The following is a 22884-nucleotide window of genomic DNA, read 5'->3' as shown; positions in this document are numbered from 1 at the left end:
AATATTTTAGACTTTATTAGGATGGTAAAGCGCTGTTTGTAAAGGTATAGAAACAATAGAGAGGAATTAACCAAAATGGAGAGAAAAAATGTTTTTATTCGGTAGTATTGATTATGAATTTTAAATTGCTTTGATTTTATTATTATTATTATTATCACTATGTTTTTTTGCCATTGCAATTGATTTAAAGAGAGCTACAAATGAGAATGAAAATGTGCTTTTTGTTTAGTGGTAACTCATGATACCAGGCTTTTAAAGAAAAGAGAAAACAACATTTCATTAAGTTTCACTGAGCACATTATGACGATGGATGGCAGACCAGTATACAGCTGATGTCAGAACCTTGGATCCTTGAGCTCGGCCTGACCCGCAAAGTATCCGGAATCCATCTTCATGCATAATCTGGCAACAGTATCTGTCAATGAATAATGACTGCGATCGCAGTAACAAATAAAAGATGAAAAAACAAAACAAACACATACATTGCTTTGCTACCCTTTTGAACCTTTTCCCATTTATTTAATGTATAATTGAGATGTTATACAACAATATAGTTGCTATCTAATACACCAGCACAAAGTACTGCATAATTCTGACGGAAGGGAAAAAAAACAACTCATTTTCATTTCTTATGAACAAAAAGTGTTAGCATTTGGTCTGGTGCCCTGAAATAAAGTCAGGTCCAGCAAATTTCCCTCAAACGTCCACTAATTAGTTAACAGAACTCACACACTAGCTTTAACATGATGTTCTGTGATGGCCTCAAGGAGTTTGTTAGAGAACACTGTTGAACAAACATTATCATAAAGATTAAGTAACACAGCAGACAGGCCAGGAAGAAAGTTGTAGGGAAGTTGAAACCAGAGTTTTCAAAATTAAACAACATTTGAAGTTCTGAAGCACAACTGCGAACCCACCAAGGCTCGTGTTAGAGAAATGTGAATGTAATCATTTTATTTTTATTAAGTTACAGGCATTTGGTTTGTTTTAAGAGTTTGCTTTCAGGAAGGTTATGTTGTTTTTAACTTCAGACAGGGAGAACAAATGGTTCTCCCAGATAAGGAATGTCTTCCCTTATCCAGCTGTGCATGAAGCAGGTGACTGATCACCACCCACAATAAAACTTGCTCCCTTCTTTGTTTTTCAACCCCCATGTTGTAAACTCCTGAATCCTGCGTGCTCAGGATTCAGGAGCACGCAGAATTCAGCGTGCTCAGCCTACTTCTTGTCAAGTCTGGTTCTACCTGCATCTAGTCCACTGCTTCCTTCATCTCCGGCTCAAGTTCTTCCCCCCTGCTACTCCTGGTCAGTCTGCTTCAGTCTGCATCCTCTCCACTCTCCCTTCCACTCCTGCTTGCCTCATCTACCAGTTCTCATCCTCTTCAATAAACCTTTTAAAACAGAACACTGTTGTCTGGCTAAATATCAGGTTCTCAGGACTCTTTCCCGACAGGAGCAGCCAAGAGGCCCGCGGTACCTCTGAGGAGGTGTAGCGATTCACAGCGTTGGGAGGAAGAATCAGACCGCTATACCACATCTGGTATTTTCGAAGACTGGGAAGAGGAAGGCCGTTTTTAAAAGAAAGTCACGCTGAGGGTTTGCCATAAGCCATGTAGGAGACACAGTAAACCCTTTAAAGAAGCTGCTTTGATCAGACGAGACCAAGTTTGAACGTTCTGGCCCAGATACAGAACGAAAACAGATTACCAAAGACTCGTGAAGCAGATGGAGACCTACCCCAGAAGACTTCCAGCTGGGCTGAATACAATACTCATTTTACTCCACTTTATGCTCACACACTAATTTATCTCAGTAGAAAAGCTCAATAAAATACGTTGAAGTTTCTAGTTGTATCGTGACAAGACGCGAAAAGGTTGAAGGGGTGTGAATACTTTAGAAAGGCACTGTACACTTCCTTATCGCCGCTCTCTTTCATTTGCTTCCTGTCCTAGATTCCTAGCATCTCTTCCTCCACTACTTTCTGATCATGTAATTTCTTGATGTGGACATTAGTTAGAAAGCTCAATCACCTGCTCCCCAGCCTAACAACCCCGCTGCTGCCATGGTTACTCATCACAAAAGATTTGTAAAAATGTGGCAGAAGTACCAACGGAAATGACTCAGACAACACAGCTCCCGAATCAGAACAGAAAAACCTTTCAGAGATCTCCGTTTTTTTAACCAGATAAAACGCCCGGCGGAAAACCTCGGAGCTGCCGCCTCTAATGCAACATCTTTCCAGAAGGATCCTCTGGATGCTGAGGACTGAAAATATTACAGAACAGGACTTTCAAAGGCTTCAATCCCAGTTCATCCCCGTGAATAACAGGTGGCGCTACGCTTGCGGTTTGGAAGTGTTTTAACTCCTCCGGGTGACGTCGTCTCTCTGTTGTTGCTCTCACAACAGGAGCAACCTGCTGCCCGCAAACCAGCCCGGCCGTTCGCTGGTAACCGCTTCAGGCGTGTGAGTTTGACGTGTTCGGCACGGAGCTGCTAAGCATTCAGAGCACAGCAACTTCGCCGACACGTCCGCCCTCCCTTCCCCTGCCGGTGACCTTCACAGTGAAGTGCTCAGCAGACAGCGCTCAGATCAGATTTGGCCTTTAAAGACAAGTGGCTCTCGCTGTGTGCCGCCACGCCGGCCCCTCGAGTGGTGGGGAGGGGGTTACGTAGACGAAAGAGACCCGCATTTCCATGTCTAACGCACGCAGAGGTTAGGCAATTAAACAAGGGTGGCAGGAAGCTCAGTGAGGCGTGGGGGGGGGGGGGGGGGGGGGGGGTGTCTGATGATTAATAAGAAGCTGACCTCAGCCTGGGCTTTATCAGCTTAAATTTGCAGGAACATGTGGCTGTGTTTATACTCAGGAGGAGCTGAGCGGCGGCTCTCCTCCCCGTTCTGCGACATGCGGTTCTGAACATCATAAGCTGGGATACGTATGACATTTTAAAATGTATTAGCAGCTGCTTTAGAAAAAAAAAAAAATATTTTTTTTGGGGGGGGTTTAGATGTTTCCCTTGAGAGTGTTGTTTTTCTTCCTTTCTCTCACACTGAAATGAGCCGGTGATTTCCCATTGAAACGTTTATGTGAGCAATCTGTTTTTGATAGATATATATATATATATATATATATATATATATATATATATATATATATATATATATAAATTCAAATGACCTGTAAAATGTCAGTCTCTTGGGAAGTATGAACTCTGACGTGCCTTACTGGTGTGCGTCCAAATGACTCACAGTTTTGGTTGACTTTGCAAACAGATGGCACATTTTACAACAGGCAGCAGCCAGGACAACCATTAAGGGGCGTTTTTTACAGACTCAATTATGCGGCACTGACCCGACCAATTATACATATTCAAAATTAGGAGCGTACTGTAACAAGGCTAATTATAGCACACATCTCCCACACTGCAGCGCTCCACAAAACAACACGGATGGCGATGGGAAAGATTTTAGGTTAGCTCCACGGCTCTGCAGATGTGCTCCAAATCTGCAGGGCGTTTAACTGTTATCAGCTCGTTTTTTTTTTTTCAGTTTTAGAACCTGCGTTTGTCACTGTTCATTTTACCCTCCTTGAGTAGGCAGCAATTTGCTGTGAACAAAACAGTCAATGACTGTAATAGAAAGAAAGTAGGTCAAACATTTTAAGAATCCACTTATTCCCCTCTTGCTGTTCGGCGAAGACCAGCAGGGCTGTTGTGCTGTTTGTTTAAAGGGTATTTGTATTACAATGCTGTATTAAGAGAAGGCTCTTGAGGAAAGTAAGATGACCTTGTTTTGATATGTTTAATTATAAGGATGAATAATAGATCAGTGTTGCATGCGGTGTAGCTTTTGTTTGACTGATCATACACATCTGTGCCTCCGCCTGACTAAACAACAGACCTGCCTCAGCTCATTTGTTACGCACCCAGAGGGAGTCAACAGGCTGCTCCATGTTCTTTTTTTTTTTATTTATTTTTGCATTTCACAGAGAACATCTCCTACATTTCACTCTCATTTCTGGGATTTCTAGGATGTTTTTTGCTTCAAGAAAGTCCTTTATGTTAGATATGCTCGATGGAGTTGTTGTGCACTACAAAAATGGAACTGAAAATTAGTAACGTTTTCTTAAAATGAGTGTATTTGTCCTTGATTTGAGCAGGTAAATAAGATTATCTGCCAATAGAATAAGATTTTTGCACTTAAAATAGGAACAACTCATCTCCATCATCTTATTTCAAGTGCAGAATATTTAATTATTTTAGGGGTCAAAATACTCATTGCATTGGCAGATGATCTTATTTAACTGCTCAAATCTAGGACAAAAATACACTTTTTAAAAAACATTTTACTTATTTTTATATCTGTTTTTGCAGTGTGTGGCTCTGCAACTTTAGTCGGTTATATCAAGCCACCACAGTACAGGACACTCTTTCCTGCTTTGCAAAAATGTCCATATTGCTTGAACTTTTTCACATTCTGTCACATCAGGACCATTAACTTTATTGCACTGTGTTGGAATTTTATGGGATAGACCAACACTGGTTCAAGCATTAAGTTTTTTTTTAAAAAAAACATTAAGAAACAAAAATCTGAAAACAATGGCATCCATTTCTATCCAGTCTTCCTTAGTCAATACGTTGTAGAACCACATTTGGCTGCAGACACATGTGCAGGTATTTTGGGATTTATACTAAAATTTCTGCCTATTTGTCTTTACAAAAGACTGGAAGCTCAGTGGCTTTGGATTGAGAGCACTTGTGGAGAATTTTCAAGCATTTTGTTTATCAAATCTTGCTCTGAATTTTGACAAGGCAATTCCAAGACACAGAAATGCTTCTTTTTTATTTTGTCATTCCATTGCAGGTCGGGCTGCATGTTTTTTTAGGAAAGGTTAAGAGAAAGAGTCACTTTAAGTAGTAAATCAGCCTTCCACAACAAATGCTGGAACTCAGGCATATAAACACACTGTACCGTGCAAACCGCAGAGCCCCAAAAAACAAAAAAAAAAACAAATGCATTACCACCGTCGGAAGAACAAGAAGGGAGGAAAAAGTCTCCAGTGATGCGACATATGTTTCCTCTGGGGCTCATTCTGCACCAGCACTCGAACAGACAGTTTGCTCTTTTATCAGCTTTCACATGAAATCCTTTTTTTACTGACGGCTACTCAAAGAGAATGGGACAGAGTTTTTCTCTTGAGGAGATTAGTGGTGACATGAAGGCGGCCTACGTCATAACTGCGTTAGCTGAAAAAAAAAAAAACTTTAATTTTTGATGTCATGCAAATGAGCATCGCAAGAACCAATCAGGCTGAGAAGAAACGTGGCTTCATCAACTGTGTTACATCAGTTGATCAAGCAGCTCGAGAAACTTCTCACAACGCATCACAAATGTGTTCAGTCTGAGATCCTTTAGTGCCATGAACTGAAACTCATTGCATGCGGTTTTACAGAAAGGAAACTCACTTAATTTGGGGGTTTGTTTATCACATAAACACCAAAGAAATTCCTAAAGATTACAGAATTTGTTTTTGGCGGGGGAGCACGACACACAGTTGGCTCATATGTGGGAATCTCTGGAATATATGAGCCTTGCAGCCCACACAGCTCTGCCAAAGTGATCAGTATGTACTCTGCTGATATGGTACTATTTAAAGCTTGGACTGCTGGCTTTATGCAGCGGAACATTTTAAGATCCAACTGTAAGCAAAATAAAACTGGAGAGGCCTTTCTTTGGACAGGGTCTCTTTTTATTGGCCAATTACTGGCCATAATTAATTAATGTTTCCCACATTTCTTGTCTTGGGCCATGCTGCAGGCCTATACTTTTAAACATTGCTGTAAAATGTAAATCCTTAATAGGATTCTATATCTATCTATCTATCTATCTATCTATCTATCTATCTATCTATCTATCTATCTATCTATCTATCTATCTATCTATCTATCTATCTATCTATCTATCTATCTATCTATCTATCTATCGATATATGATAGAGTTACAGGGTTTTTACAAATTTTTTCATATTCAAATTTACAGACTCATTATCTGCCAATTTCAAGAGAAAACATAAAAATTTAATTAGGATGAATATTTCTATGAAATTTAAATAAGGAAACTGCATAAATTGGAAGTGGATGGATGGATGGATGGATGGATGGATGGATGGATGGATGGATGGATGGATGGATGGATGGATGGATGGATGGATGCATGGATGGATGGATGGATGGATGGATGCATGGATGGATGGATGGATGGATGGATGCATGGATGGATGGAAGGATCTAAAAGCAAATATTTACACTGTATAAAAAATGAAATTAGGATGAATATTTCTATGAAATTTAAATAAGGAAACTGCATAAATTGGAAGTGGATGGATGGATGGATGGATGGATGGATGGATGGATGGATGGATGGATGGATGGATGGATGGATGGATGGATGGATGGATGGATGGATGGATGGAGGATGGATGGATGGATGCATGGATGCATGGATGGATGCATGGATGCATGGATGCATGGATGCATGGATGGATGGATGGATGCATGGATGCATGGATGCATGGATGCATGCATGGATGCATGGATGCATGGATGCATGGATGCATGGATGGATGCATGGATGCATGGATGCATGGATGCATGGATGCATGGATGGATGGATGGATCTAAAAGCAAATCTTTACACGGTATAAAAAAACTTTTATACCCCTGGCAAATTTAGATTAAAACTTATTTTTATTTAAACAAAACAGTTCATTTCCGACCAGAAATGAGACAGGCATCTCTCAAAAGATATTAAAAAACATAAAAGCAGTATACATTTTTAAAATACATAAATTATCGTTGTGCTTTTATTTAGTAGAAAAGCATTGCCATTATGGGAATTAAACCCTTATCATAATTGCTAACCAGCTTTTTTTGTATTTTTCCACAGGTATTTTGATGATTTATCTTGAGATGAGCTCTAAGCCAATCAGGTTGGAAGGCCCCCTTGCCATGTAAATGGTAAATGGCTTGTACTTGCATAGTGTTTATCTAGTCCAACAACCCCAAAGCGCTTAACACTAAAATTCACACATTTACACCCTGACAATGGTGAGCTATGTTAATAGCCACAGCTGCTCTGGGGCAGACTGACAGTAGTGAGGCGTCAATACGTCAGCGCTACTGGGCCCTCAGCACCGCCATCACCGCCATTATCACCACCCTAATATTTGGCCTCCTCCAGATTCTCTGCCTGTGCCACACACAATATTAATTTAACTAAAATCTTATGTGTTGGAGAAAAACTAGACAATTACTTTAAATCTAGATTTCCCAGGGGTGTGAATAATTTTGCTGTATGTAAACTTCAGACTTTTCTACTTAAATGTCAGCCAGTCAGAAAAACTACAGTCATATTTCTTTTTGTACAGTATATATTAATGGTGGTTTCAATTGTTGATGGGTGAATTACATTTTTTTAAAATTGGGACAGGCAATTTGATCAGGAAATGCATGTTTTCCCACACTCCCTTTGCTTTTTTCCCCACATTTGTTTGGTTCTGGAAATTACTCAAATCAAAATCACTTTTCCAGGCTGAAGGGAGCCACTGAATCTATACTCTGTGGGTTAGTGAAGCTGCTCTGGCACCAGGCCGTGTCCTCCTTCCTGAGAGTCTTGGGCAGACAGAGGAGCGTGGTGTGCAGCCTCAACTGTGACTCAGTCGTTCCTCCCCCTGCATGGAGAAGGTGACCTCTTTAAAATCCTCTCGCAGGCATACGAACGGCGCCATTTTCACCAAACGCCCACAGACGAGCGTGACACCGAAGGGACCTCGGACAAAAAAAAAAACAAAAAAACAACTGAACCTGCTTCTGAGAAAATCTCTTAAAAACAATCTCAGCTCATGCGGCTTCACAAAGAAGGCGGCTTACAGTGGGCCTCTCTGACGGAGGCGACAAATTAAAACGCATTCAAGTCGGCGGAGTACGGTGAAAGGACACTTTGGAGTACAATTAGTCTGACATCACCCACTCCAAGTGCAGGCCAGTGTAGATAACAGCTCCATGCTTCAAATTAGATGAACCGCAATGAGTTCGGTCACCCCCACAACACCCACTCCTGCCGAATCTCTGGTCAGAACTTATCCAACGGATAATTTCCCACCTGATAAAAGCTGAAAGCTCCTGGGAAAAGTTTGAAAGGAGTTTTTTCCTTTTAAATCCTAGTATGGCATTTAAGGCATTTAAAGCCTTAAATGCCATACTTTTTTTTATTGAACTAGCTTGTGTCATACAAAAATCTTTTTATTTGGGCCGATTTGGGGGGGAAAAGGGGTTTGGGTTGCTGCACAGTGGCGCAGTTGGAAGGTCCTAGTTTTGAGCCCCGGATTCGACTCGGTGTCTTTCTGCACTGAGGTTGCATGTTCTCCTTGCATGAGTTCTCCGGTTATTCCAACTTCCTCCTACAGTCCAAAAACATGACTATTAGGTCAATTACTGACTCCAAGTTGCCCCTTTCAAATGCATTGTTGTTTGTCCTGTGTGTCTCCGTGTTGCCCTGGACACAGGATAATGCTTTGACTGGACTGGCCGATTGAGACCGGCAGCAGCCCGCCCCACCTCCGGGAGCCTGATGGGATAAGCGGGTACAGACGAAAGGTGGATGAATACCGTGTTCTGCAGAATCACGAGCGCCACACTCGTTGGTGCGACAGCCCCTTTACGTTGTATTCAAGGGATGACCTTCAGAAACTCCTCAGTGTAAAACTGAGTTTGAGTACAATAAAAAGAGTCTCTCCTGTTAGAGCAGGTCGCCTGTCCGTTGCTCAGACGGTCTCCTGTAAGGTCGTGCAAGGTGCAGAGCGGTTCAGATGTCAACACCTGACTCGGGTTTGAAATTTAACGAGTGAAACAGCATCCGACGCATCTGACAGTCCATCCGCTTGCCGCTTGGCTCTCTGCACCATCTTTTGATAAAAGAGGCACAAAGGATTTGCTGACTCTTCTGTTTCTTGCCTCGCTTCGTGTGTGTCCAGGAGATATGGCCGTTCTCACCTGAAATACAACCTGTGCTGCCGCACCTCCGTTCAGATTGGCTGCACTTGGTATAATATGCTGCATTATGAGTCAAAGCAGGAGCTAGAGAAAGCACAGATTATTTCTAACAGTTGTTTATTGATATAAAAAGTGTAAATGATCAAGAGTTTCAGGTTTGTGCTTCATTACAGCGACAGAAAAGAGTTTGATTCGTCACTCTGGGAGTATCTGCATTTCCAGTGCAACATCTGTTTCATGTAGGTCAATCATCGTTGGTTTGCTTGCAGCTATGTGGCAAAATTAATTTCTGCAGGCACATGGCATACATCACACAGTTACAACCGCTGCTAAAATGCATTACGGGTTTTCAAACAACCCCCTTTTCCACTTTTGGTCTCATTGCCCCAACTACAGTTCAATCATCTTGCTTATTTCGATTAAACTAGACTCATTTTCATGGCAACATTTCACTTTCTCCTAAGTTTCATAAAGAGGGATACATCAAAACAAAATGGTTTATGGCTATGAAGTAGATGGAGAAATATACGTGGTTTTGAAAATGTTTCTGTATGATTTGATTGAACTGACTTTGTAAAGTGCCTTGTAGTGTGAAGTGGCGCTATATAAACAAAGTTTAATTGAAATGTATTACAAAGACAAAATCAGAAAACAGTGATATAAAATTATCAATACAGTACTATTAATAAATCTTTTGGGGTGTTTCCAAGTCTTGTTAAAATCTTAGTTGGGTTGAAATCTGGACTTTGACTAGGCCATTCTAGCACATTAATATGCTTTGATCAAAACCACTTCTTTGGAGCTCTGGCTGCTTGTTTAAGTTTCTCTTACTGCTGGAAGGAGAACCTTTGAAGTATTTCAGTGTCACCCTGCATTAATCCCCATCCGTCATTCCACAATCTTAACATCTTCGCTGTCCCTGCATAAAAAGCTTCCCCACAGCATGATGCTGCCACCCCCATGTTTCCCCATGGGAATGGTGTGTTTAGTGATGTGTGGGGCGTGTTAGCGTGCCTCTTCACAAAGTGTTTGCATACGGGCCACCTGTTTGATTTTGGTGTTGTCTGACCAGAACGACTTGTTCCACGTCTCCCCTGCCTGGCTTTTGGCAAATTGCAAATGGGACCTCTTATGAGTAAACTTTAATAATGAATCTGTTCCTGAAACTCTTTCATAAATAGCCTGATTTGTGGGGTACATGACTCCTGTTGGCGAATTCCTCCACCTGAGCAGTGGATATTTGCAGCTCCTCCAGAGCTACTTCCTGGCTGCTTCTCTCATTATTGCTCTCCATGCCCAGTCAGTTCAGGTGAACAGCCATGAGCAGGAGGTTTTGCCAGACTCCTTCTTTTACAAATGATGGATATAACAGTCCTTTGTGAGTAATTTTAGAGTTGGGAAAAGTTTCTAATAATCTAACTATGGTTTCAGCTTCATCACAACTTTCTCGCTGACCCCCATGTTTGCTGTGTTCCTTGGTTTTTCATGATGCTGTTTGTTCACTAATGTTCTCTAATAAACCTCTGAGGCCTTCACAGAACAGATGCATTTATTCTGAGATTAAATTACACATTGCACGGATTAACTCGCTGTACTACTTAGGTGTTGTCTGAAGTAAGTGGACTGTTTTTTTTAGGGGTATCAGCATAAAGGGGGTTACTACATTTACACACCCCACTTTTCAGAATTATTTTAATAGAATACTTTTAAAAAAGCCTAACCTTCTCCTGCCACTTCACAATTATGTGCTACTTTGTGTTGATTGGTCGCCTAAAATTATGTAATCATGTAAAGGTGGATTGTTGCAATGTGACAAAATGTGAAAAATGTCAAGGGGAGTGAATACTTTTAAGAGAAACAGTACCTTCTAACTATCCAAAAGATACTAGATGCCTACAATAATAAATAGCTAAAGGCTGCCTGAACTGACCACTAGTCATGGTTGTGACTTCCCACTTCTGTTCAAGTCTTAGAGGCTGATTAAGCCATGGCTTTTTTCACAAAAAAAGTTGCCAAACATGTGATGTTGCTCAAAATAATGAAAAGAAATGTTTAAGGCGACCAAGGCTAATGGATTCGACCCACTTTCTTTTAAACTGGACAGACATTTCTGCTTTCCCATGATTCTCTGTCAGTCTTTTTACATGTATGTCACCTAATTCAGAACCATGACTGCATAAAAATACAACGTGAGGATTTTTTTTTTTTTTTTTTTTTTTTTTTTTACCAAGCGGACACAAAAAGCAGAAATCCTCAATTCATAATTTAAGAATTCAGTTGCTTTTATAAGATCTGCATGTTTGCTAGCTTTAAAAAAAAAAAAAAAAAAAAAAAAAAAAAGCTGCACATCCTCTCCATGTTTGAATGTGCACGGATCAATCGTTGCCAGTTTGGCTGTTTGGCAGAGCGGATCGAGAGAGGAGGCTTGGTTCACGCAGAAACACTCGGAGACAGCCAACGCCTCAGCTGTACCTTCTCAGTGAATGCACAGAGCTCTTTGAGGTTTTCACCAATGAGGTCAACCACACAAAACACACACACACACACACTCAAAGATAAACATGCAGCTCTCAAATGGCTTCTCCAAACACACTCTGTTTGCAGTAAATCTTAAGACGAGCTTAGTCCTGCAGAGAAGCTCAAATTTATTCAGCAGGAGTAAAAACATTCTCAGATGGGTCACCAAAAAAAAGATACTTCCCAATGGTAAATGTTTAACAAATCTGATTGTTTCATTTAACCTTGAAGCTTATTTCAAAGTCTCTCCATTAGTTTTCCTTTGTAACATGTGCTCCTTTGCTCTTTGGACATCCACTGTGAAGCCTAAAAGAGTCCTTGAACAGATCTAGATAACAGGTCTGCTCAAGCGAAGAAGCCCGACTGTTAAATTGGTGTTTAAATCCCAATATTAGGGTCTCACGGTTAAAAAAAGGAGGTTAAACAAAGGGGTTGAGCCTTCATAAAAGGGGAGCACAGAATGTCGAGGCCTACCGATCTGTCTCGAAGTGAGGTTACGGCACAGCACTCTCGGAGAGGTGCATCTGCTATCTCTCTCTCCCTCCCTTTTCCTTTGTTAATCAGCCCATATGCCTAACTGCTGAGTGCAGCGCTTTAGCCGAGTCCAATTAATCAGATGTTTCCTTGCGGAGACGAAACCAAAGAGACATTCAGCAGTGGGGCAGTGTGATTACACATCAAATGCAAGCCCTCCACCAATCCCGCTGTCCTCATTTGTCTGCGGGAGATAGGAGGGAGCGCTGCCATTAATGCTGCTAAATGGTGCTGCTTCATTTCGATGGCAGCCAAAGATCTATTTTTCATTATGCAGAGTTCATTAAGCAGCGGGAACAGAGAGGGAGACAGAGAGTATTACAACAGGATCTTTAACAAGCACATTTACTAATGCACTGTGCTTTAATTCAGTTTTGTTGGGCGTGTGCTTTGACTAGGTACACCAAAGTGCTCTCTTTCACTAAAAATGAATATATAGATATATAACTTATATAAATAACTGCTACAGTTATGAAACTAGGTAAATTTATTTTACACGTTCCCAAAAGCTACACCAACATACATAACCATCCATCCATCCATCCATTTTCTGACCCGCTTATTCCCTAATGGGGTCGCTGGTGCCTATCTCCAGCGTTCACTGGGCGAGAGGCGGGGTAACACCCATATCCATCAATAAAATTCATAAAACATATTTCATACTAGATTGTCAATCCAAATGTGCACTATGTTCATTAGATTTGATCTAACACCAGTATTCAGGTGTCTTCTGCTTATTTACAGGTCATGGAGGTAAACATTCTGACGTTTGAATACATTGTACTTTGGTGAGATTTTATCCAATGGACCAGGTATAGGTAAAGCACGGCTCTTTGGGTTTTTAATCCAGCCCGCCCAATATTGGTGTAGAGTTGGCCCAATCATGATTGACACTGCTGCTGGGCATCTCCTGGCTGCAATCTCTCCTACAACCCATTTCTTCTTTTGCCACTGAGATCCTACAGTGCGCTAATGCGCACCACTTAAAGCTATAGCGGGTAATCCTGTTCAGAAACACTTTTTTTTATACTGGGAAAAATTGTCCCTCCATCCTGAAAGTAGTCAGCACATTATGTATTCAGAAAAAGGAAGTAAAAAAAAGATCTCTGTGGGAGCTGCAGACCTATATAAACTCTGACCAATCCTGTCATTCTGTCCGGATGGAAAGAACCAATCAGATGCCTTCCTGTCTCGTCCTGCTCTCACCCCCATCTGTCCCTCATGCTCCGGTGGTATCACCTTATCTATTGTTTGTCCCAGATGCCAATCATTCTGACGCGCTCACGTAACGCCGGTGTTCCTCGTTGGTCTCCGCTTGCTGGCTGCGCATGCACACTTCTAGTGTTTACGTATCCGGTTAGCTTAGCGGTTAGCTTAGCGGTTAGCTTCGGTGTTAGCCGTTCATTGTATGTCCACAGCTCTCTCCGTAGACTTTGAACATGGCCGAGAGTCGGAAGAAGCAAACCGTGTTCATGTTTATGAGAAGAAGAAGAAGGCCTCAGTACAAATACAGCCAGGGCGGATTTGGGAGATTCTTTCACGCAATCCCCCTGAGGAGCGGAAAAGTAGGTAAGACGGTTTTGCACATGCGCAGTTATTCAAAAGGGGACTTGGGAAAACTTCGGGAAAAATTGGCGACTCTACCTTTAATCTGTTGTCTTTTTCTGTTCTTCTGTTGTGCTACTAACTGCCACCTGGTGACGAGGATGAATGCTTATTTTAGCAGGTTCCCATTCATCCAGATCATAGCAACTACATCTATGAGTCAGCCAGACAAATTGCCACAATGAGGGTACCGAAGAAAGGAAAAGTTAGTAGTGAGTACCGAGTTTTCAACAAGGAATAGACTACTTCTTTCAGCAAAGTCCGATCAAAGGTTACATGTCTTGTTTACAAAGAAACCGTCGTGGTTTGCTAAGAATAAGAATATCACTTTTCCAATAAATATACCAACTATGGTAGAAACTGGTCAACCCAAGAATAGACAGGAACTGCTCAGAGGTTGGCGGCAATTTACGGGATCAGCAAAACACTTTTCTCTGACAAGCTACCATCCAAGAGTCAAGCACCAAGTTGAGTTATTTGCTGCCACTCAAATGAGCAAATACCACAATTTTTTCTCCAAAAGGGAGTTTATCAAAGAGTACATAACAGCAATTTTTTTTTTTCAAATTTGAAAAAAAATAGCTTTTTACACAGGACGTGCTATGTGAGTCTGTATTGTAGCTCAACCATTGTAAAACTTAAAGTTAGACAAAATTAAATTTGTAACAGTTGGGGGTCTTAAGCACATCAGTTTATTATGTTTCTTGAAGAAACGGATGCAGATCACCAGGACTTGCTTTACAACTCCCATGTCTGCTGGTTAAGTTTGGGGAAACGAGTTTATGAGTTTAAACAGGAGATTATCACGTTGCATAATCTTATGCCAGTGGAATAAGATTATTGCACTTAAAATAGGAACAACTCATCTCCATCGTGTTATTTCAAGTGCAGTATGTCTAATTATCTTATTTTAGGGGTTAAAACACTCATTCCATTGGCAGATAATCTTATTTACCTGCTCAAATCAAGGACAAATACACTTATTTCAATTACTTTTAGTTGCCTTTCTGCAGTGCAGATTTGCCCACCCTTGTGACAGACCAACACAAAGCAGTGCATAATCGTGAAGTGAGAGGAAAAGAACACCTAGTTTTTTAAATTGCTTTACAAATAAAGTATCTGAAAGGTGTGGTGTACAATCGTATTCAGTCCCCTTTACCCCGATACCTCTTAAGAAATCCCAGTGCATCCAACTCCCATCAGAAATAATCTATTTAGTATCTAGTTCTTTATTTTTTTAAATTTTAAATGTTTGTTAATGAGCATCAGTGAACAAACAGCATCATGAAGAGAGCAAAGAGGAACTGAAGTCAAATTGTAAATTTTTGTCCACAAACTTAATCAATAAAGGCCATTCTGATTCTGAACGAACTGGGTAGTTCAAAACATGTTCATGCATTAAAATATCCCGGTCAAAGCCCAGATCTAAATCCTACCAAGGATCTAGACTTAAAAATCAAAGTTGACGGATACTCTTCTTCCAATCTCACTAAATTAATTAAAAAAATATGTTAAAAAGAGGAACAGGCGACAATTTCGGTCTCTAGATGCTTGTGTAAAGCTGGTTCGTGTGAAGTGTGAATACTTTTGCAAAGCACTGCTACACATCCAGGAGGTCTGGACATGTACTTTTATTATTATCTTCATGGTGTTACGCCTCTACAATGAAATTAAGAACCACCGAAAAAAGACTCCCGTTAACAGTAAGGGAGATATTGGCCAGCAGAGCATATCTATTAAAAATGTGCCGCGTGTTTGGAAAAGGGAAACTATTGGAGCCAAACGGAGACAGAGGGTCATTTGGAGCGAGAATTGTTGAAACTTCACTACTGAGTCAGTGAATGAAAAGCTATGAATCATGATAGGAAATGCAAATGATTATTTATGATGACATCAAACGCCGCCATAGGAGCAATTGGTGGTAAATGTTCAAAAAAAAAAAAAAAAAATGAAAAGAGCTGGCAAGTGCCTTCTACGAGCGGCCAGCTGGTGCTGACCAGATGTTGTTCGGTTCAAGAGGTCTTTTCTTCCGGCATCCATTATTCTATTTTACGAGGGCATTTTATAGCCTGCACATCAGGATAAATAGGCAGCGTTGCACTGCAGCAGGAGAGCGCATATTTAATGACCACAAACTTTGTTGCTTCTGTAGTTTCTCCTTCTGGATGACTTCTGTTTATCCGGCAGTCGAGGAACCGAACCCTGTGAAGACCAGCCCGAAGACGGAGCTCTTCTTGTAGTTGGATAATTAATGCAAAGACGTCCGCTGAAACCGTTTCGAGCTGCCTCTGTCGGAGTTGTGGGCCAATCTCCGGCATCAAAGCAAAGCCGAACCTATTTGATGTCGACACCATTGGAATTTAAAATCTGATGTGCAGTAAAGGCGAGCCCACATTCAGAAATATCTCTGGGCTTTTTATCCCCATCCCCCCCCCACCCCCCGTTATCGTCCAAATCCAATAATACGGATGGAAGTTTTGAGAGAGTGGAAACGCCTTTACTCTTAAATTAAAAATAAAAGAGGTTTCATGGGGCGCGCGCTCAAAGTGTGGTCATGACTATTTTATAGGATCTACGAGGGACAGCGAGCGATAATTTCCTGTTTTTTTCTTGATGCAGTCTGACTTTAAGATGCCCTTGCTTTGTTCTGCAGATTATCCAGTCTCAGACATTTTACATAGCAATTTTAAACCGTTCGGCAGCACATTACTGTCATTTGCCCAAGCCAACTATATCAACACTCACATCAGCATCTCGCACAGACTCCTCACTTGTCCCTCCCCGCCAACTCCCATAAATAAGGTCCTCTTCCTATAATGAAGCTTAAGGTGACGTATAGATGAGGGATGCCTACACTGGCTCCGGAGAGAGAGAAAACGAGCGGGCCGAGCCAGAACAGGACCACTGACCAGACTCCGAACAAACACAAGCTGTGCAGCATGAAGAAATACATCCTCGGCTAGTGTTTCCGCAGCGGAAGATGCTAAAGCATTACAGATGGCGGCCTGTCAGCCTCCGTGCCGCAGGTGAAACAGACCAACAAAGCGGATGCAGGGATCCAAGGGCCACATCAGGAGGCACTTCAGACAAGGTTGATGATACCAATGAGAGGCAATAAGCTGGGTAAATATTTTTGTCTCACCACGACAGACAACCAATTATCAGACTCCGCAAGCTGCCGCAGACACGGCGGCCAGATCGATAAAGCCGAGCTTTAAGCTTCACGTGGGAGCAGTAACAAGCTTCTTAATGAGGTCAAACTTAGTTGAGCGTACAGTAGCAGCCATGTTTATTGGCAACCCTGGTGAAGAAAGCCTGAAAATAACACCATTCTGTCTCACAGAAATATAATTTCACACTGACATGGACAGAGGCAGGCTTTAAATCTGAGCGCATTGATTCGCTGGGGAGAGGAATCTTTCACCGTTCCTCTTTGCTTCTCTTCTGGATAAACACGCAAACTCCTGGGTCCTCTCCTGTGCTCCTCTCCTCGGCTCACACCCAGGTTTTACGGAGGGATCGCGCGGCGAGAGCTGGGACGGCCATACCTGACGGTGGTTGTTGTGTGTGCTCAACCGTCTCTGTGTTGATTGGGGGCTTATGATGAGAATCATTATCTTGTTAAAGGGTCCGATGGCGACCTGTTTCAGCTTACTGGGAGAGTCCGCCGGATCATTTTAAAAACGTTCTGGGATTTTGGAGAGTTAATGATGCCAGTGCGCACTAACAAGGATCCCTGGGTCTTCGAAAGAGAAGCAAGCTCACAGCAGTTCACATCCTTCAGCATAGTTAGCATTGGGCACGGTGCGCTTTCACAACCATCCTGTGTTCATTCACGGCAAACCCACATGCGGCGTGTGTTGCAAAAAAAAGCAGGACCTTAGACTCAAATGACATGGTTTCCTGTTAAGGTCCCAGGGTAGTTCAGCAAACTCCACATATTGTATATTGGTAATGGAGACAAAAGGCTTTATTCTAGCATCACTAACAAATGACCAGCTAGCCTGTAGCCCAAGACTAATGCTTGTTATGGTTACATGGTGACCCAGGGATGCAACTACTTGCTGCAGGTCTCTAAAAGGAAAGATTTTTACCTCCCCTCAAACTGATGTTGCACTGTTTCCAATAAAGCCATGAAAAACATTTGTTAAGTGGGCAGAAATGTAAGAGAGTCATAGATTACTAGTTTACTAGTCATAGATTAGTCTGAATGCCTCCAATCAATTTAAAGGCTTTGATCAACTTAGAAAATGTAAGTTAAATAAAAAAAATTGCCTTTATTACATTTATTTTAACTGTTTTCTCAGGGGTAACAACAATTATCCAAAAAGTGATTTTTTTTCAAAGTATTTATTTTTCTTATTGCGTTTTTGTTATTAAAAATTGCTCAAATTATAGGCAGGATTTTACAGGTTTTTTTAAATGATTTATAAGCTTTTGGCCCATATTTACCAGGTGTGCAATATATAGATGTAAAAACCGCTTACAGTATTTTTTTGTTTGTTTCTTTGTGTTAACGTATCTAAAAATGCATATGCGTGCTCGGCGGTCAAGTGGGAGAGCCAGATTCTTTGCTGCAGCAGATGAGACATCTGTGTCGAAGATGCGTGAAAGAAGGGAGAGGGAGTTATAAAGGTCCTTAGTTGTCCTAGAAATGCTCAGTGATGGTTTAAAAATAGTTGGAATCCACAGTTCCGAAAGGTTTGCCAGATTTCAAAGTTGGGGCTGAACCAGCAACATTCTCCACCTCTTTTTCCTCTGAAATGGCAACCATGTTGCGTATAATATCACACGTTGCACAGTTTCAGTAACCTCCGGGTTTGATTGTGAATGTCATTGAGAATGTGGGCTTTCAATTACGTGTCAGTTATGTAACGGTCAGAAGCTGGGATGAGTTTTACCGATCTTAAGCTGTCTACATCAGGCTGTCCTTGGTTTTCATTTTTGAAAATTTCTCATTGGACTGACCATCACACAGAAAGATAGGCAAAGATCGAGTAACTCAGAACAAAATGTCCCTCCTTTAAATCTGTTCAGAGCTGGAGCCACTTTGCAAAGTTTGGAGCACAACCAAAGAACACATTGTCTGCTTGGGGAAAAAAATATTCACCGCAAACTGGAAGGCTATAGTCCATCAACACCATTACCCTTAAAAGTTTGCACTTGAGCCCCTGTACAAAGAGAAGGCCTTATGTTAGAAAGTCATTTCCTGCTAATAAAAAGCAAAAAATGAAATGTTCAGATAAGAAAATTACAATCTGAGGAAGTGGGAGCATCATCCTTGCACTTTAGTTTTGTTTTAAAACAGAAGACACCCGTTCAGTGTTTGAGTTTTTAGAAGGAACGAGTTCTGACCTAATTCCTGAAGAACAACACATGGACTACGCTTAAAAAAAAAATCTCTATGTTGCAACCAAACCCACAAAGTTTAGCAGAAGAAGAGATGTCAAACCACGTCCAGAAGGTTGCTGATTCCTATCCAAAGAGTTCAGCCTTCTGAGTGGTACACACATGGTAGCAGCACCTTCAGGTTGAGGTTGACCCTAAACTGATGTTAGATGACCGGCAGAAGAAGGAAATTAGAGATGTACCAACAAGGGTTTTAGTTGTTGCCACAAAATTTCCATTTTTCTTTGAGACTATGCTTTAACTACCATGCATACAAACTAGGGCTTTATTATAGGAATCCATTTTAGGAAAGGATGGAATTGTGATATGATTGTTGAATATTGTGGTGGTGTTACTGATTACGATTATCTACATTTGCCTCAAATTTCCCTCATTATTTCTTTAAGTCTTTTGATGAGCTGTGGCATCTTGATCACTAAGATCTCTTCCAGGGGTGGGCATAGAAGACAGTGAAACTCCCTCAGACTGGCTAAATGTATTTTTGTAAAGCAGTGCTTGAATGCAAGGCGCAAAATTTATTTGTGTAAACTTTATTCTCCTTTAGAACCCAAGGCAAGATGCCATTCAACCAAAAGGGAGAAGCTTGCTGAAGCTTTAACAAAGCTGCTTCTGACTGGGACATTTCATAGTTGACGTAGTTCTAGAGCAGCAGAGCTTCTGGGAAATCCTCATACAGTAGGTCTGTGCCAATAAGGCTGGATGCATCATAACAGTAACCATTTCCACTTTTCTGCTCAAGTGATTATGTCAAGAACACATACTGCAAGAACTACAAAACTGGAGCTGCAGGAACACACTGGTGTCATCTTTTTTTTTTCCTGCAGCACTGGACTCTCAGAGTACGTTCGGTATAAGGCTTTAGGGCGCAAATCATCACAACACAGGAGCTTATATTCCTAATTTAAGATCCAACAAAGTGCTTCGGAGAACATACTGCGCACTGTTATATTTACGGACACAAGGTTGGTATGTTCAGCTCATGTAATGAACTGTGTGAATATTAATATTACTTACTAAGAACCCCAGCATAATATTAGGGCCATTTTTATCAGGACTTTCCGGGGAGTGTCATCACAGAGCCCCCACAGCAGTGGGAGTGAGACCCAAAGCACTTCCTCTTGTCTAAAGCATTTCACGGCATGGCAGGTCTGCTGGTTATATGAAGTTATGTTGCAATTAGGAATCAGCTTCTAGTTGCACAGAAACCGGTGTTTGCAGCCTAGCCGCCTAAGGTCCAAAGCTTTAACTACCTAAGCACCAATCAAACATCATCACTAAAGTCATTTGCATGGTTTCACACAAGCAAACCATGACAAAATGATTCAATGTGATACATTATAATTCACAACAACAAATCAAAATTCTGATTTTTTTTCCCCCCCATCATGTGGACAGTCAGAGCAAACTGAGGCAAGCGTGTCGGTTGGTCGACACCACAGAAAATCCTTTTATGCTCCAGTATATCTGCCCTATGAAAAAAGAAAACTCCAAGTAAACTAATATCATAGAAGGCACCGATATCCATTTCCTGGAGGGGTTTATAAACCTCAGATCAGAGCTGTTTGTGTTCATCTACAGCTGGTATATAACTCGCTTGTTGTCTATTTTTCTATCAGGCTGTTTCTTAACGCCTACGAACGGTGACCCTTACAGCCTTCATCCCTGTATAGATGTGGCCCACACAGAAAAGAGTCGGAGGCCCAAAACCGCATGGAAAAGTTGGAAGATCTCACCCTCTCCCTTTACCTAATCCAATTAGAGAAAAATTATAATCTGACGGTGAGTTTTTTTTTTTTTTTTTTTTTTGAATTACAGACTCAGACGGCTGCAGCAAAAATATAGCAGCAGATCAGCAGCACCTGGGAATGACTCATTTACCAGAAGCAGAAGTGCTGAGTGCCTCTCCGAGCCGGATTCACCCACATACAGACGCAATTACGGATCATTACTGTCAGAGAATAAAATGTATCTGACTTCTTAGAATGAGGACTGAAATGAGGGATTTACATATTAAAGCCTGATCACATACGGAGCGTAATAAAACATCTGCTTGAGCCGGCTTTGGTCTGAAACACATTTGTCTGCCTTCTCCCGCAACCGGATGCTTTTTCTGCCGCCGCGCATCTGTGCTCCTGTGCTCCAGTTTGCTCGCCTCACCTCTGTCGGTGTCGTATAGATAGACGAACTTCTCCCACTTGTAGTGGTCCAACAGGCTGAGAATGGCTCCCCTTAAACTGGGCCTCATCTGGATGACGAACTGCACGTCGGCGTCGATGGGGAAGCTGGGCGTGATGAAGGAAGTGTGCAGGGCGCCGCAGAAGGAGGTCAGCGTGTTCATGGACTTGCGGTCGTAGAAGCCGAAGATGGCGTAAACTCCCCGGGAGAACTGCGAGCAGACTGGTGACACAGAGGGAAGAAAAAGGGGCATGTTCAGAATACAGAATTAAAAGACTGCTTAAAGTAAAAGTTTTGCAAATCCTTTCATGTAAAAGTTGCAGGAACCTGCGTGGGCATGTTACAAAAACAATTTAATGTAAGGTCGTGACGAGTGTTAAATCGTGTGAGCAAAGTAGCGGCTATCTGAATAAATGTTTGCCGTGTGGGGTGTCCGCCCCCCGCGGCCACGCTCCGCTGCCCGCTGCCCTTCACTTCTCCTTCCTGCGAATGCAACGGCGTGGTTAATCAGCTGGAAATGATAAGGAAGTCGGTGCACTGGTCACATCTTTTAATGGACAAATTCCCTGAAACATGAGCATGCAAATATTCAAGCACCGGGCTGCTCGGCACTATAAAAGATTTACACCGAGCCCTATCTGAGGCCATCTGCGGGGGTCTATGGAAGCAATAAAGACATTAGATGCTTGGTGTTTAGAGGCACTAGTTGCTTTGCTTTATCTGCATGTGATAAATAGGTTTAAAGTCGGTAAATACAGCAGAGGATAGGAGCTGACCTCCGCCCTAACGTATAAGAAGTGAAGCAAATGTGGTGAATAAAAGAAAGCCGCTGTTATATTCAGAGCCTGCGTGCCACATGAATCCTAACAGAACCCTCTGAAGCCTGTCGGTAACATTTAAACTGCTAAACGAGGTTATTAACTCTAAACTGCTCATTTGGAGGAGTATTGTCCACATTTATTGTCCAGGCAGGGCTAAACGTTTGTTGAGGTGCTTGAGTTCATTCAGCCTCTGCATGCGCTTCCAACTTGGCCTGCGCTAACATCCCGTTTATTAAAGACATCGTTCATGTTTACAGCGACACTAACGGTGTTTTCATAAGCCTTTAATGTGCACTTAACAGTTCCTTATTACAGAAAGGGGGGGATGTAGATGTTCGGAAAATCTTCCTTAACGTGATTTGAAGCGAGAGATGTATTTGCATCATGGTCTCCCAGAGGAAATGCTTTAGCAGAACCACCGTCTGCAGATGTTACAGCTCGCAGGTCTTATGGGGAACGTCTCTTCAACAGCTTTGGGTATTGGATCAGTGGAAACTTAACTCTCGGGCCGTCGTTCTTTGCAAAAAATAACTCCAAGGCTCAGTCAGATTGGATTTGAGAGCATGTGGGATCATAATTTTTTTAGGTCATGCAAAAGATTCTCAATCAGATTTAAATCTGAACTTTGACTGGACCAATTTCACACGGCAATCTGATTTGAACAAAACCGATTCCTTGGATTTTGGGTGAATGCTTTGGGCCGTCGTGCTGCTGGAAGATGAGCTATCACCCTGACCACCTTGTCTGTCTCTGCTGAAGAACAACATCCTACTAG

At 41.8% G+C, this 22884-nt stretch overlaps 1 protein-coding gene across 7 annotated transcripts in view; it reads right to left on the bottom strand.

Annotated features, from left to right (window-relative positions):
* Nucleotides 1-22884, bottom strand: part of gria3a (glutamate receptor, ionotropic, AMPA 3a) — a 141057-nt gene that overhangs the window by 70302 nt on the left and 47871 nt on the right. For 5 of the 7 annotated variants that reach the window (XR_004931941.1, XM_012867125.3, XM_012867119.3 and 2 more), the window contains exon 3: nucleotides 21271-21510. The exons of the other annotated variants lie outside the window; for them this stretch is intronic. Coding sequence is in view for 4 of the 5 variants with exons in the window: in XM_012867125.3 (XP_012722579.1) it covers nucleotides 21271-21510 (240 nt within the window). In the remaining variant the exon portion in view is untranslated. The remainder of the gene's footprint in view (nucleotides 1-21270; nucleotides 21511-22884) is intronic. 7 annotated transcript variants of the gene reach the window in all.

Source organism: Fundulus heteroclitus, chromosome 11 (assembly GCF_011125445.2).
Source record: "Fundulus heteroclitus isolate FHET01 chromosome 11, MU-UCD_Fhet_4.1, whole genome shotgun sequence".
Lineage (NCBI taxonomy): Eukaryota > Metazoa > Chordata > Actinopteri > Cyprinodontiformes > Fundulidae > Fundulus > Fundulus heteroclitus.
The sequence above is the reverse complement of the archived record's forward strand: the minus strand, read 5'-3'. Positions and strand labels throughout refer to the sequence as shown.